We start from the raw sequence: 16,626 nt of genomic DNA on the forward strand, positions 1-16,626 counted from the left end.
TCTTTACTTAATTGTTAAAAAGATTTTAAATCTAGCCACATTTTCCAATTTCTGTTTTTAAAGTGCCTGAGTATCTGGAACCAGGTTGAGTCAAAAACAGCAAGTTGAGTTGCATGAATTAAATTATACGATCGCTTAAAACCTGTTTTACTTGACAACATAAATTATATATGGTCCATTTTTCAGAAATGTTCGTGTCTAAATTCTCCTCCAATTCTGGAATAACCCTTATGCTAAATGAATTCAAGTTATTGTTGATGTAACGGTTCACTTAGTTTCCCTCTGTGCAAATAGCATCGGATCAAGTCCTACATAGTGTCCCAAAATCAACTTGTGATTGACTAGTAACCAGTCTAACTCACCTATTTGGTGATGGGTCATCAGTCCCCCTCCGTTGCCTCCAAAGCTTCCCCCATTGCCGCCAAAGCTTCCTCCGTTCCCTCCGAAACTCCCACCATTTCCCCCGAAGCTTCCGCCATTGCCGCCATTCCCGTTGGGAATATTGGGAAACTTGGGTCCGTAGCCATTGTTGCTAGGGAAGTATCCGTTGGGGTAGCCATTAGGGAGGCCATGTCCCTGAGGAACGCCCACGATACATAAACGACGGAACTCGTCTATGAAATAAAGGAAGGAGAAGGTAAATAAGTGGTTCATTTTTTTAAATAGTCTGAGCTCTCACATACACAGCAATACACAAAATGATGAAGGCAAGAGGGGAATGTTTGCCCTTTGCATTTCTTTCCTGTATCGAGAACTACAATTTCCACAATGCAGAGGGGTTGTTCGAAGAACAAACAAGCACAACTTTGTTTTCGTGCAGAACTGTTCCATGCATCATTTATCATTGTGAAAACCCCATCAGTGTTGGACCTGATGATGCAGGTCCTTAGTGGATTGTCTGCACTCTTGTGAGTGTCATTTTAGTTTTGGTTTCTAAACCATTTCAATCAGTTGTGTAAACTTTCCATTTTTGGTGGAATGTAAAGGATGTAAACATGAATACTTATGTGTGTTTACACTCACCAGACCCCCTCACAGGGCACATCTCCGGAATCTGTCCCAAAGCCCAACAGCGGCCAGTGTCGCAGCAACATTGCATTTTGGTGTACTGGCCAGTCAGCTCAGCAGCACATCTACCGTTAGCCAGTGCAGAGAAACACGTGCCCACACGCTGGTCTGTGATAAGATTGGGCATATAGACAATTAGATTTCATTATATATGTATGTATTCTACGTGAATAAAATACAAAATAACATAAAATAAGTTATCCATCATTTCTTTTGAGTTTTGTACCATTAAATTTTAGACACAGCTTGTCCTTTCAAACAGGTGTGTTTATCAGAAAGACTGTAGTGTACATGAAATTGCGTAGAGGAACCCCCTCCCCCGCGGCTAGTCTTGATTACAGGTGTCCAAGACTATGTCTGGAGTGAAAACAAAAAACCAACAGTGACAGCGGGTCTGTTCAGAGAGTCAACAGATTGCACACTTCAATTACAAAAGGGCACTGTGTTAAACCTCAGCTAATAACGCGAGTATTTTTCCAGCCATGCCACTGTATGACACATGCAAAATTTCCTGGTAATAGCTGCTCTGAAAACAGAAGCACCAAGGCAGACGGATGCCCCGCGCCCTCCATGGTGGGTGGGAAGGAAGTTCTTTTATGAGTCAGCAGTAGAAGAAAGGTTGCCTGGGGTCTCGACTAACTGCCAGCATCTAAGGGGCCTCGGAAAAAATAAAGGAGATGGCTCTTATTTGTAACAATTGGACAGGTTGAGGTCAGCGGGCTAAGAGTTCAACGAGCATGTGTAAATGAAGAAAGCGAGTGGGGAAGGGCATTGTCGGTATCTCTTGGAAATTTCTTAAAAGGGGAAGAAGAAAAATGTAAGCATTATTGAAAGAGGGGGAGGCGGGGTGCATGTTCGCGGGGCCCACATGTCCATTATCTCACTAATGAGCCAGCAGTCTGGAATTAATCAGTTCCATGTGGAGCAATTCTTGCCAATTTGATCAGAACATTAGTGGGACTCAGCAGTGTGTGGGAATGTTTGAATTCCACACACGCTCACGAGCATCTGATACAGATATGCATTCCCATTTGCTTTCACGAAGTGTACAAAGTCAACATGTGAGTTAAAACCTGTTAACATCTCACAGGACCGCGCGAGCTGGAGGACTTCGATGGGATTTGTTGATGAAGATGACGAAGACTTTTAATTGGAACCAGATGGCAGTTTACGTTGTGCCACGACGCCAGCATGTGCTTTCATTTGAAGAGAGGTGTTTATAGAGCCTAACCGACTGGACGGATCTTTTCCCCCCGGCTTCCACCATGTGACAGGGCATTAGGCTCTGATTACTGTCACGCCCTCCCACCAGCCCCTACTGGCTTCCTCTATCACGGCATCCATGCGAGACATCCAGCGTGGACCAAGTTACCTTGCCGCCTCACCGCAGCCATTAATTCTTAAATTGGCCTTCTCATTTGAGGGGAAAAAATGGCATACAGGCCAGGAAAAATAAAGAATTATCTTACCATCTGATTTTTGTTTGTTTGTTTGTTTGTTTTTACTATTCATGTACATTGCTTCTGTTGTAGTGCCACCACTGCTACCCATTCCACACTGGACCAAATTCTAATTGATGGAAAAAAAAAAATTATATATATATATATATATATATATATATATATATATTATATATATATATATATATATATATATATATATATTTTTTTACTTCCTAGCAGAAGAAACAATCTACAAAGTTGACTCTACATGACCAAAATCCCTACACAGTAATGCCTTTTGCAGGCCGACGTTTGTCCATTGAAGCATAATGTTCCCATGGACCGCCATCACTCATCTGGATTAAATATAAACAGGCATGAGCTCAAAAGAGGTATTCACAACAGACATCCAAGGAATCCTGCAATAGTTTTGTGAAGAGGAATGGTCCAAAATTCATCCTGATGTTTGTGCACGTCTGATCTGCATATGCAGGAAATGCTGGTTGAGGTTATTGCTGCCCAAAGGAGGAGCAACCAGTTATTAACTAAATCCAAGGGTTTACTTACTTTTTCTTCCCTGTCCTGTGAAATATGAAAATGGATCATTCTTTGGGTGGTATTATTTGAAGCAAATAGTTTTTTTTTTTTTTTCGTGTGATTTAGATAAAGATCATTATATAAATCAATTTATGTAAGAAATTCCAAAGGGTTCATATATTTTTATCTCCCACTGAACAGAGACACAATTTTGACAGTGCTTCACCAAGTTTATGTTTTTAAAAAATAATGTTATTGATGTCTCAACTCTGAAAAACAACTGTTTTTTTAAAAAAAAGAAAATGCACATATGCGAAAGACTGAAATTAATTCATGAACGAAAGATCGCGGGGCTGCTACGTTTGTGTCGCTCAAGATGGCTACCAAGTGTACCGTAGATTTAGAGTCCATTCAAATTTCTAGTTGATGTGTTTGTTGTACTCTCATGCAAATGAGACGTTTTCGGTCGTGATTGCAGCTCCGTTTGAATGGGGATTGTTTTGAGAATGACACTTGTGGAACTTGTCTAAATGTTTCTGCATGAAATGTATTCTAACAAGGTCACGTAAGCAACAAATCAGCCTTATATGCAGTACGTTCAGTATGTTTATGCCTGCTTCCCCAAAAATGAGTTTTAGTGTCTAGTGTCACTCTAATGAGTAGCAACTCAGAATTGATCAGGCCATGTTTCTCTCCATTCAAGCATGTGTTGAATTTAGTCCAATTTGGAGGTGGGACCTGAGATTACAGGCTTCAGAATATTCCAAGATGATATCAAACGGATACGCTGGCGGGTCTGGCTTCCTTTATCTGTCTCCTTCGCATCTTGTCTGGTCCGATTCAAAGTGGGACAAAGGCAGAGGAACGATGAACAGGGGGGTTGCGTCTGGCACCCGTTTAATTTGTTCTTGCTGTCTTTTTTTCTTATTTCCCTTCCGAGGACCGAAGCCCCATTTCAAAGAAGCGAGGTTAGGATAGACCTCAGAGTACAGATGGAAAAAAATGTAACCAAATCATATGCATGGGCATCAGTTTTGGAGAAATAGAACATAAAAATGGAGACTAAACTTCCATTATGCTTTTCTCCTGGACGATATTTTTTTTTAAAATCTGTCTCTCTTCAAGAGACATTTTTAATTATTTTCATCCACATTTTTCTTAAGAAAGTGCAGGTTCAAGTCAGGGTTGGCTGACTCAATTGGCTCCTTGTGACCAAACTCAAGCGGACATCTCTGGCTTTTTTTTTCATGGCCTACGCTTCCAATTAGCGGAAATACTCAATACTTGACTGTTGAACTGAGGTGGAGAAGGCTCGCTGTTGTTTGGGCATGACAACGCATAGGGAGTGGGCGGGGGGGGGGGGTGACCTCAGGCCTGGCTGATGACAAGAGATACGGTCCAACTATAGTGATGCTGCATGGAAGTAAAATACTGCAGAAGTCCAACTTCATCTTGTCCAAAGCATTCTTAAAAAGACTCTTACATGTATAATTGCGCTTATGTTTATCATTTATATTCATACGTCTCTGGTTCCAGTCAAAATGAGTGTTATTCCAAAGTGTTTTTGATTCCCATTCCTCTCTAATATGTTTTCGCTTAAAATGGCATAAATCTGATTGTTTGGAAAAGACCATGTCATCAAGCTCATGCAATGGCAATGTGTGTTTTTATCAAAAGAACTTGTTATTAAGAAAATGTAGAAACATATCGTGTGGAAACTGAAGCACGCATTGCTGTGTTTAAATTGTGCCCATGGTGAGCTTTGTTGATGGAATGGCAAGTACAAGATCCACAAAAAAAAATAATAATAACCCCAAAAGGCTGCTCTTAATTCAAAAACAAACAAACACAAAAAAATGTTTTAATGGTGAACAGGTTTCGCATTACATAAGACACATGATGCTTTTACCAGCCTGAACGTAATGTTCCAAGCGAACACCTGGTTTGTTTGCTGTGATTGACTACATTAACACCTGGTAATGTTTCATGGGCCGCGTCATCGAGGTATGCTGTGTATCCGTGCCTCACCAAATTAATGCTGCGGAAGGCAAAAGAGTACACAAAAGTGTGTTTCTTTGCAGGCCGGTCTGACTCACGGCATGGCCGAACGAATGGGAAGAGCATCGGAATGTTGTGCGGACATTCGGTGACACTCACCCACGCATCTTGAGCCATCTGTGCTGGAGATGTAACCTCGCGGGCAGGTGCATACGTAACTACCGGCCGTGTTGGTGCACTCGCCGCCGTCGCACACGCCGGGTAGGGTGCTGCACTCGTCAACATCTGAAACACATTTGGATCATTAGCCGAGTAGCATAATTGCATAGTCGCAACTTTAACTTACTGTTACAACCGAATTTTAAAAATACCAGTGTGCTGTCTTTTTTTTCTTTATATGTGTGTGTGTGTAAGTTCTCCGGGTCGGGGGGAAATCTTGCCCCAAGTGGGAGGAGTTTAAGTATCTTGGGGTCTTGTTCAAGAGTGAGGGCAGGAGGGAGCGAGAGATCGACAGGGGGATCGGTGCAGCGTCTGCCGTGATGCGGACTTTGTATCGGTCTGTCGTGGTGAAGAAGGAGCTGAGCCAAAAGGCGAAGCTCTCTATTTACCGCTCCATCTACATTCCCTCATGAACTATGGGTTGTGACCGAAAGAACGAGATCCCGGATACAAGCGGCTGAAATGAGTTTTCTCCACAGGGTGTCTGGCCTATGCCTTCGACACAAGGTGAGAAGCTCGGCCATCCGGGAGGGGCTCAGTGTCGAGCCGCTTCTCCTCCACATCGAGAGGAGCCAGATGAGGTGGCTCGGGCATCTGATTAGGATGCCTCCTAGACGCCTCCCTGGTGAGGTGTTCCGGGCATGTCCCACCGGCAGGAGGCCCCGGGGAGGACCCAGGACACGCTGGGGAGGCTATGTCTCCCAGCTGGCCTGGGAACACCTTGGGAACCCCCGGAAAGAGCTGAAAGAAGTGGCTGGGGAGAGGGAAGTCTCGGCTTCCCTGCTAAAACTGTTACCCTGCGACCCGACCCCGGATAAGCGGAAGAAAATGGATGGATTCTCAGTCATGCAAATCCACAAAGGTTAAACTTTGGCAACTGGACTCTTATTGTTTGTGGAATTTCTTTCTTTGTGCGTCTGTGTGTGTGTGTGTGTGTGTGTGTGTGTGTGTGTGTGTGTGTGTGTGTGTGTGTTTGTGTGTGTGAAAGAAATAATGTTATGAGACCAAAGGGACAGACGGGGACAAACCCCTACTCATTCCACACCACATTTCCACGTAATAAAATATTGTTAAGCCCAACCAACTAATCGCTCTCTTATTCAAGTCTACAATCAGTGCATGATGTCATGCAAGCAATTATGTTGTTATTCTTCAAACGGGATTAAAGCTGCAAACACAAGGCTCCTCCAATATACAGCCGCTAATTAAATTAACGTTCCATATAAGAGAGAAGAACTCCATAAACCCCAAATGGAATGGCAATGACCTCCGAGAGTACCAAAGCACCAATGCTGAGGGGGCCCACCTATGTCCGGTATGCTTTATGACACCATATTAAATGACTATTATTCACTCAGGGCCTGGCTTGAAGAGTTCTTGTTGCTTCATGCGGGGAAACCCAAACTGAAATTTGATGCTGTATCAGATTGTTGTGATGTGTGCCACTTATTTATATGCCTATGCAATTACTGAACCGCTGTGGGGTATAATTCCAGCTTGCATGTCCGTGTGGTTCATATGACTTACGTCTGTATGTGTTTTCACTATTTCCTGTAAGCGACGCTACATGAAGAAAAGTGCTGAAGCAAACCTTTGAATTAATTAAGCCACCGAGGCATGAACCAGACTCCTGGATTCAAACAAAATCGTTTTTCGTCACACTGAGAAGTTTGAGACAATTAGATGCTTCCAAATTTGTGAGAACATTTGAGATAAGGCTTTTTTTCTGGTCCCGCATGTACAAAGCAAGTGGGGTGGATGTCCTTGCCAGTGTAGCTTTAATGTTTACTTTTGAGTCTGAATGCTACTTTTACTCAGGAATTCTCCATAAACCCACATAGAAGCAATGTTTTCAAAGTGGCTCATTGATGTGAAATATGGCTGAAGCCTATATAGAACTACTAGCTGGTTCGCCGCCCTCCGGGCGGCTCATCAGCTAGTTCCTGCGGAAGGCTGGTAAGGTGGTGGTTCGCCGCCCTCCGGGCGGCTCATCAGCTAGTTCCTGCGGAAGGCTGGTAAGGTGGGCCTTCGGCCCACAAAAGTGTTGTTCCTTGGTTCAACTTTTTGTTCATCTTCATTGCTTATCGCGAAAATAAAGAGATGTTTAGCTCTACTAAATAACTAACAATTTCATTGCAATGCTTGTGGGTAGACAACATTTTTTCGCTAAGATGCCCGCGCGATCGTAGTGAGCCACTGCCTGAGCGGCGCAGTGGCGGCACGCAGCGGCGCGGTGAAGTAGGTACGTTTTGAAAAGGGACAGACGGAAGGACAGACCGCGTGCGGGACGACGCGCAATATATATATAGAATAGTTAATCTCCATTCTAAAGTAATAGTACTTTTACTTGAGTAAACATTTTGGTTGCCTTTCCCACTTCTGGTCTGATCTCATAAATTAAAAAATAAAAATAAAAAACCCGGATTATTTTAGAATTTATAAAGGTGGAAACCATTAACCACAAAGTGATGACCACCTCCCCTTCCTGTAGGTGCAGCGCGCATGTGAATGAGGTATGTAATCAAAAACCTTCGCCATTATGCATAGATTCATCTAATCCAAATAGGAAGGGAACCAGTAAGCCGAGAGTGATGGGAGTGTGTAACTTAAACATGTCCCAAGTGTTCCTTTGTTCAAAAGCAACAGCTGGTAGTCAGCCAAATGACTGCACTTACGAAGGGGAAAAGAGAAGGACGGATTAAAAAAAAAAAAGAATGGTAAATCGCAGACTCAACTCAAGTAAAAGCAGACCATAAAAACCAGGTGCCAAAAACAGTCAGACACCCATATCTCACATCTTAACTGCACTTTATCGAGATTGCCTCAAAACCTCAGTCAGGCCCTCAACTTGTGCTAAGGAAGGCAGAAAGGCAGAAACATGGCGACCTGACCTGAAAGGATGCATAGTGATTGTTTCGACTCGGACCATAAAGATCCTTACATCTATCTATCTCTCTATCTATGAGGAAAATATGTCAACTCCATACAGGAAGGCTGCAGCTCGGATTCGAACTGCCAACCTCAGAGCTGTGAACCTTATGTGCTAACCACTCTTAAGAGTACATTTTAATTAAAACTCTCTCACATTATCCATCCAGACCATCCATTTTCCGATCCGCTTTATTCTCACAAGGGTCACGGGGCGTGCTGAAGCCTACCCCACCTGTCCTTGGGCAGTAGGCGGGGGGGACACCCTGAACCGGTTGCCAGCCAATCGCAGGGCACACGGAGACGAACAACCATCCACGCTCACACTCGCATCGTCGCACAATTTTGAGTGTTCAATCAGCCTGCCATGCATGTTTTTGGAATGCGGGAGGAAACCGGAGTACTCGGAGAAAACCCACCCGGGCACGGGGAGAACATGCAAACTCCACACAGGCAGGCAGGAGGTGGGCTCTCATATTCTAATTAATATTCGGATGAATCCAGTGGACCATTTCCAATTTGCTATGTAAAGGCAGTTCAGAAAACTCTCATGATACTGTTTGGTTTTGTTTCCTTGTGTGCTTTTGTCTTCCTCGTTTAGTTTTGTAGTCACCTGTTCTCGTCATCTGGGTCCCTTGTGTCAACCAATCAGCTCGCTCAACCCTTTGTGTCTTGTCCAGGTGTTCCTTGTTGTCTCATCAGTTGGCTTCTATTTAGTTTCCTGGGTTCTGCCAGTCTTGGTAAGATCGTTGTGTGTTCCTGTCATGATGTTTGGTTTCTGTCACAGGGTTTTTGTTTGTTTGCTGCTTTGGTTTCCAGGATTTTGTTTGTGGTTTGGATTTTGTTTTTGTCAGTGTTAATATGTTTTGTTTAGTCCACCCTGCTTCTTGTGCCCGCCTGCTTTTTGGGTCCTCTAGCATCACGTATAGTGAAAAACAAAACACTCCCAATTGTAAAATTGATCCTCTGACTCACCTTCACATTTGTGGCTCTTTTCACTCTGACGGTGTCCGGCGGGACATTTGCACTCATAGGATCCCACAGTGTTGATGCAGTTACCTCCAGCGCAAAGACCCGGTACAGCTTGACACTCATCCACATCTAGCGACAAAAGAGACAGAAACTAATCAAAACAAGGCTAAAACTTCCAAAGCTCAGTCTCTGTAATGCAGCCTGGCATAAACATTTCAAGAAAGCGTTTTGTGAGGCCATTTTGTCAGATTGTTGTGGTTTATTAAAAGATTTTACAATTGAAGTGCTCCCAAAATGAGTAACTTCCAGCAAATGAGCTCCATTGAACAGGAAACGTTTTTATTAAATGTACAGTTTTCCCAGAATTCACAGTGAGTCACTTTTCCCGGTATTGCTGATATGTCAGCAGGCGCGCTCTTTGGGAAATGAGTGTAACGGCGTGCATACACGTTTTCGTAAAGTGGATTTATTTCCCCCTTGACGCTCTTCAGAATCCAAAGACCCTTGAGCACGTGCAGTGGAGAGACTATTTAAGAGCCTTTTTTTCATCCGACTCAACACATTCAACCTCTGCTCCATTTGAACACAACTCTGTCTGCTCTTCTGTGCCAGACACAGCCAGTATGTAGCCGCCAACACCCTGGATGCACTCGTTACATTTGGATTCATGGTCACGTGCACTTTGTAGTGGCTCCAGCGAGCTGTCACTGAAGGCTCTGATGTGATTTGGTGACTTCAGCATATGTATAAGGTGCAATAAACAAAAATCTGTTTAACCTACAGCGGGTTACTAGATGATATCCGGCCAAAGCGACACCATTTCAGTGCATACAACTCTGGGTGGGCTGGGCTTTTCCAAAATGTTAATCCCCCCCATGATGAAAGCATTTTTTTGTTTTTCTTTGTGCTTAATTCGTTTCATATCACGAGTTTTCAAGCTTAAGCCGAAGTAGAGTAGAATCTCTACAGTAGAATGACGCTGAACTGAAGTCATACAAATCACAGTTTGACTCCTTCGGGTAAAAATGTCTGAATGTAAATGTTGAAAGAAAGCTAAGTTACAATAACGATGACGCCGATACTGACACTACTGATAAATAACATATGTCATCATACATTTTCTCAGGATATAAGCATCCTGTGTACATGTAAACAGGTCTCCCACTTGTTGACATTGGCCTGGAGATGTTGCCGGGTGTTCAGCGGAGGTGACGACACATAATGATTAATGTTTGGGGTGTTGAGGAACATCTGACCTTGGCAAGCTCCGGTGCGGATGTTGGGGATGAAACCGCGTCTACATGGGTGCGGCTGTGCGGGGCACTGCTCGCAGGGGTGTCCCCACGCTCGTCCAATGGTGGCACAGCATAGCGTCTTGGTGCACACGATTCCACTGAGCTGGCCCTGACACAACTGGTTGTTCACCTGCGTGAAACACGGCCCGGTCCTGTAATCTGTTGTGGAACGGAGAAGAAACGATTGGTTAATCCTTGACATTTGATTGCATTATGATAACACTCTGAGTCACTCCGCTGACCACATCTGGTTCTGCGGAAGAGGATTATTTTAGGAGACACCGAGTTTGAGTCATTGATATTTGGCGGCGCATCACAGCATGACTCACTGAAGTTAAAACTAAACGTCACTTTCATTCTTTTAAATTGAACCCAAAAACAAAAAACAAGCATTTACAAGTAGCAGTTTTCATCAAGGCTCAATGAGAACAATACTGGTCCTGGTAGCTGGGCACCGGTTAACCACTGCCGTGCATGGACGTATCAACATCTTTTTTAGAAACTGAACAATGGTAGCATTTGTTTGAAACGATACGACACAATAGACAGCTAACAGCAGCGTGTCGCCATGTCCGTATGACAATCAGTCACGCTTCACTTGAATGCCACAATGTGACAATGCATTTTCAATGTAGTCATGACAACACGCCAAATGCGATGCACGCGCTCCATGAGACAAATGTCAGTCGGATGTGAATATCTGTTCCACAGGAAGACGATGTCATCAACAGCAGAGATAACGTAATGTACGTAAAGAAAATAGTGACCTCATGCTCAAACCATTCTTTAGCGACACAAATGTTCTTCCTTTCAAGCACGGAGAGCCCTCACAAAGAAGAAATTGTAACTGGAGGGCCACAGAAAACACAATCTACATTTTAAAAACGACGACCTTGACACTGTGAGACTGCACGGTCGGCAGTTTGGCAAGTGAAATGTGGTGAAATAGAGCCGTCTGCTCCGGTGGACCCACAGAATGAGATGGAGAGATAAATCAGTGTGGCGTCCCGTTGGAGTCAACAGACTGATTGTACTTAGCAGCTCCTGGTGCTACATGAAAAGTGATCGCATATGTGAGGAATATTTAGGAGGTATAGAAAAGAAAACAACTGAGAAAAGTAGGTCAAAGTGAACCTAGCTCCTGTAAAGTTCTAGCTCTCATCCACCTGTCTTGTCTTAGTTCACTTTGAGAATTCCTGCCCGTTCCATATGCTTCTATTTGATCTTCGCAAGATCTTTATACTCCACTGAGCCTGTTTTCATGAGGCTTTAGTTGGATCTCATTCCCCCCAAAACCCCCCAAAAAGATTCACTGTTATTCATCCATGTTCTTTAATGCTCATCCTGTTCAAGGTCCTGCAGAAGCTGAAGTCCATCCCAGTAGACTTAGGCCTGGTATACACACACACAAACTATCTGGCAGTGGACACCTTATCATGTTATCAGGTTACAGAGTGCATGAAAGGGTTAATGTGTGTGGTTTTCTGTGTTGAGATTATTAGAGCACACCACACAAAATCCGTCCGAAACTGTTTCATGCCCGATTTTCTCTCTTGACTGTATGTGTCTGTCACAGATTAAAAAAAAAATCTTGTAAGATTTGAAATATCGTTTTATGTGTAGCATCACTCATGCTGCAGGTGTACAACAAAGACTCATCGTTTGTCAATGACAGGGTTGGCACCGTAATTCCATCAAACAGTCCGGGTCGGTTCAATTCACCATTTGATGCATCTTTGGAATCTCCACTGTAAAGAGTCTTACAATGTTGCCCTGACCTTTGACACTCTTTCACAAAGGGGCTGGTCTCAGTAGGCATGTATGATTTGCTTTATAAAGTTGTGCTCCATTGAGGAATGTCTAGGCAAACATTAAAAACCTTTTAGAAGATACAGTAAGTGACAGGACCAACACTTTGAAAAAGACAGCTATAATTTAATAAAAACGAAGAATTGTCAGTCCGTTTCTCCTTCAGTGCAGTCATATATATCCAGAAACTAGAACTGAACTGATCATACTATATCAGGGAGCGAAACAGAAGCTAGGTCTTTTTATCCTCGAACTAACACAAAACCAAAAAAAATGCATGAGGTTATAAATAATATAGGACTTATTTTATAAGTGTGAAGGCATGTCATTTTAGAATGAGAAAAAAATAATAATTAAAAAACTAATATGAGTAGTGAGAGAGATTGTGTGAATTTGTGGTGAAAAATACCATGGCAAAATGCTTGGAGAAAAGATGGCTTTACCATATGCTGTTTTTCAATTGCAGGAGGGGTTTGGCAAAAAAACTATAAATAGAAAGCCTATGGCAGAAACCATAATGGCTGTCAAGGAATGATCAAATATGGCATTTTTATTTCAATAGTGTAAAGAAAACAAAACAAAGAAAAACGCCATTACAAGTTCCAGCTTTGCAGTCTGACTATTTCACGTTTTTCTTTTTTTTGTTGTTGTTTCTGTTTTTGGGTTGTTTTTTGTTTGTTTGTTTGTTTGTTTGTTTGTTTTGCTAAGTGTTATCAATTTTTTATTTTGGGAATTTGCAGGCATTTTTGTTTTGAGTTTAACCCCTGCATGTCATGACCAAAGAAATACCGTTTTGTAGTGATTCAGCAAATCGGAGTATAGGAGGTTTTGTTTTGTGAGTGACTGCACAGTGTACAGCTCATTGAATTCTCTCTTTTGACAAAACCCCACGGAAAAACACAAACTGCAATTTGTTTGCTTTTCTATCTTATTTGAGGCTAACGTGGAGGTGAACTATTTATTGTATTCAATGTGTTTTTGTTTAGCGGAAATAATGAGAGGACTATGTTCATATTTATACATATGTCCATCCATTATCCGAACCGCTCCTCCTCACGAGGGTCGCGAGGAATTTATACAGTGAAAGCCAAATGTTCTGAGTGGTAACAGATATCTAAAGCTGAAATAAATTCTTCATTGTAATAAAGCCAAATGGTAACTCCCTTATGGAAGCCAATTTTTTTTTTTTGGGTGGGGGGGGGCTACATCTTTCGTCGTCTGAAAATCTCCACATTGATGACAAATCGGGGTTCAATTGCTCAAGGACATTTTAAACCACTTCTCTTTTAAACAAAGCCACTTGTTTCCTCAGTTCTGCCCCCGCGACCTCCTGCCCCCGAAGTGAAATAAACTGATGAAAAATATGGATTATTAACTCGGATGAAAGACGAAAAGGAAGCAAGTTGAGCCAAGTCAGTGACGTGTGTCCTTGTTTCAAATGAGTCTCTGCTTTCCATGCATGCAGGTACAAATCACACATTTTGGTGAGTAGCAAAGCACAATATCCGAGTTACAACTATAGTGTTGAGTCAAACTAAACAAGAAATGCTTCCTTTACAATGAAATAACACACAAGGCTATTCCCCAACGAGTAAAAAAATAAATAAATCAACCAGCATATCCTCCATGTTGGTACATTAGCTTACCTATCTGTGAATACAGTGTGATAGCGGTGAGGTGGGGACGCATTTATAAAGTACATCACAGTCCCATCTGGATGTCCTGTATGTAAATTCAGTGGGCGTTTGGGAGCATGAGCTCAGGCATCTCAGGACATGAGAGAAATCCAACATGGGGAAGCAATTTTGTCTCCTTGAGTCCAAAATATTCTCCAGACCTTCTCTCATCGCCAGTTTCAACATCCTTGTCACATCCATCGGGTTTTTATTTAACACTTACTCTCAAAATGCCACTTCTAAACCAGCTCAAAATTTGCTTCAGGCTAATGATGTACTTGTGAACTTTCACCTTGATCAATCAGGCCAAATTAGTCGGCCAAGTTTTAGCGTTTTGGCGATATTAATCTGATATGATCCTTTACTTATATCCCAAAAAATGTCAGTGCTCATGAAAGCCCGAGGCTTCTATGCTATGATGAATGTTGGAGCAAGGCAAGACAAAATTGTCTCAAGGATGAAGTGAGAAAAAGAAAAAAAAAACAATTCTGTCTGGAACTGAAGTCTGCAGAACTTTCCCAGCAATGCTGTCCAGTTGTGGGATCGTAAAGAGCGGCTCGGGCACCGACCCAAGCAGTTGGAAGAAAAGAGAAGCCGTGAGAGCAAGGGGGGCGGGGGCGGGGGGGGGGGGGGGGGGGGTCAATTTCAGACTCATTAATAATGCCAAACGCATTTCTAAAACTCCCAAAAGAGGCGGATTGGAATGATAAGAGAATTCAAATGAGTTGATTGCATGGTTGATTATCATTCATACAGACGTGACAAAAAAAGGAGGTCAATAAGTCAAATGAATAAAAGGCTGTATGCGTGTCTGTCTGTGTGTGTGTCGGCACATGTGTGTGATTTCAAACCGGATGTCGTTTCTAAACTTTGCGCAGCTGGTAATTTGGTTTTTGCCCAAATGTAATATAACGCACCTGTTGTGTCTGCTTGAGTGTAAGCGTGCGTCCGCACAGACCGTCTTGCACTCTGATTGCATCATTTTATTTCTTCCCACTGCTAGATAAATGAGTCTAGTGTGCGCATTTGTTTATTTGCATGTGTGTGTGTCTCTGTGTATTTCTTCCAACCATTATCACAGCCATTAGAAACAGGCCTGAAAGATCTCCGTTCCTAAACATGAAGTGTAATGTTGTGTGCTAAAGTGAGGCTGAGATGAGAGAAGCCGTCAGCGGTGCACTCAAGTCAAACAGGAAACGTGGATAAACTTATCAGGCCCTTTCATCTATTCAACGTTCACATTGTCTACAGTACTTTGAAACAAGAAATGTCATTGTGTCGGCGGCTAAGCCATTGTGGAAGAAAAAAATATGACCCATGATCTCTGCTTTGCCGGTTATTTTGAGGAGGGGAAACATGGCCGCACAATGGCACCCGGCAAAGGAACACAAACATGGCAACACTATTGATAAAAGGCAGGCTTTATTATTCCGTGTGTTATCGTGTTTTCTTTTGGAGAAAATTGCCTGTTTTTCCATTGCAGTGCAATAAATTTGATGTCTAGCTTTGGCTTTAGCGCTCCAATTCCATGCCTCTTGCAAATAATATGGCACTGTGAAAACCCGGAACAGCTTATGACAGTGAAACTTTCTTTTTTTTAAATAAAAGCAATTGGTATCATAGTGAAGATATCAAAAAAAATAAATCAATTATAATCGCGTAGGGATATACGCCAAGGAAATTAAAACTGTGATGGACTGTTGCATGTTCAAGGGCGTCAACTGTTAATAAATCACAGCAGTCACATGATATAAAGTTCCAGACTCGATAAATCCCCTCACAGTAAGTAAATCTTCACATCTCCTCTTATTTTTACTCTCTTACTGATAATATGCAGCCACGCATCCCGAAAACAAAATTTCCTCGCTTTTCCACTGTGACTATTTTCCTCACAAAATGAGTCGGACTCATTCTCATTTTTGATGATGAGGATTAGTCATACATACTTGTCGATGAAAAATATACACTGGCGCCGTCTCAGTATTTCAGGGCACAATGAAAATATTAAGTCGGAGTCTGGTATCCTGAATTTAAATGTGGACATATTGTGCCAAGAGGTAACTCTAAGTCATCTTATCCATATCTTATTAGGGGGTAACTTTGTAAGCCATTCAAGAACACTTAAGGGGCGTAACGTTATTCTAAAATGGGCATACTAGGCACTTGCCTTAGAACAGATAATATATTGCATGGCACAGTGTTTAGTGACTTGATTAAAACATTACTCGAGATGCCATTTGATGGTATGCCCGCGCTGATTTAATGGGAATTCCTTGTGAGCGCAGCGTCCCGGGTTCCTTGTTACGATTCTACGATCATACAATTCATAGTCTCAGCGGATCAAATTTCGTCCATGGAAATTTTCTCCACAACACACTGACATCATTTGCTGTACTCGCGATTAACTATCCTTTTGCGATTATTTGGAAGCCAATAACTGTAAATTGTTGCTAAAGGGAGCCAATGAGGCGCAATAGATGGAAAAGGCTCAATATTCTTTACAGAGAGGCAAAGACACATGAAATGCAAAAGACTTTTCACCCCTGAAATGCTCAGCGCTATTACATGCACACACTCTTGTATCTCTGTAATTGTCAAATGTAGAACATTTTAATTTGTCACCATATATGGGAAAATAGTTTAATCTGCTGGAAAATACTAAAAATCCCAAATATCACAATG

The 16,626-nt window shown here is 42.4% G+C and overlaps 1 protein-coding gene across 3 annotated transcripts in view; it reads right to left on the reverse strand.

The window, feature by feature from the left end:
* Positions 1-16,626, reverse strand: part of fbn2b (fibrillin 2b) — a 67,035-nt gene that overhangs the window by 24,349 nt on the left and 26,060 nt on the right. For all 3 annotated transcript variants that reach the window (XM_052074305.1, XM_052074303.1, XM_052074302.1), the window contains exons 7-11: positions 10,421-10,618; positions 9,168-9,293; positions 5,205-5,330; positions 1,024-1,176; positions 363-614 (exon numbers count right to left, since the gene is read on the reverse strand). In XM_052074305.1, coding sequence (XP_051930265.1) covers positions 363-614; positions 1,024-1,176; positions 5,205-5,330; positions 9,168-9,293; positions 10,421-10,618 — 855 coding nt within the window. The remainder of the gene's footprint in view (positions 1-362; positions 615-1,023; positions 1,177-5,204; positions 5,331-9,167; positions 9,294-10,420; positions 10,619-16,626) is intronic.

This window comes from Hippocampus zosterae, chromosome 8 (genome assembly GCF_025434085.1).
Source record: "Hippocampus zosterae strain Florida chromosome 8, ASM2543408v3, whole genome shotgun sequence".
Taxonomy (NCBI): Eukaryota; Metazoa; Chordata; class Actinopteri; order Syngnathiformes; family Syngnathidae; genus Hippocampus; species Hippocampus zosterae.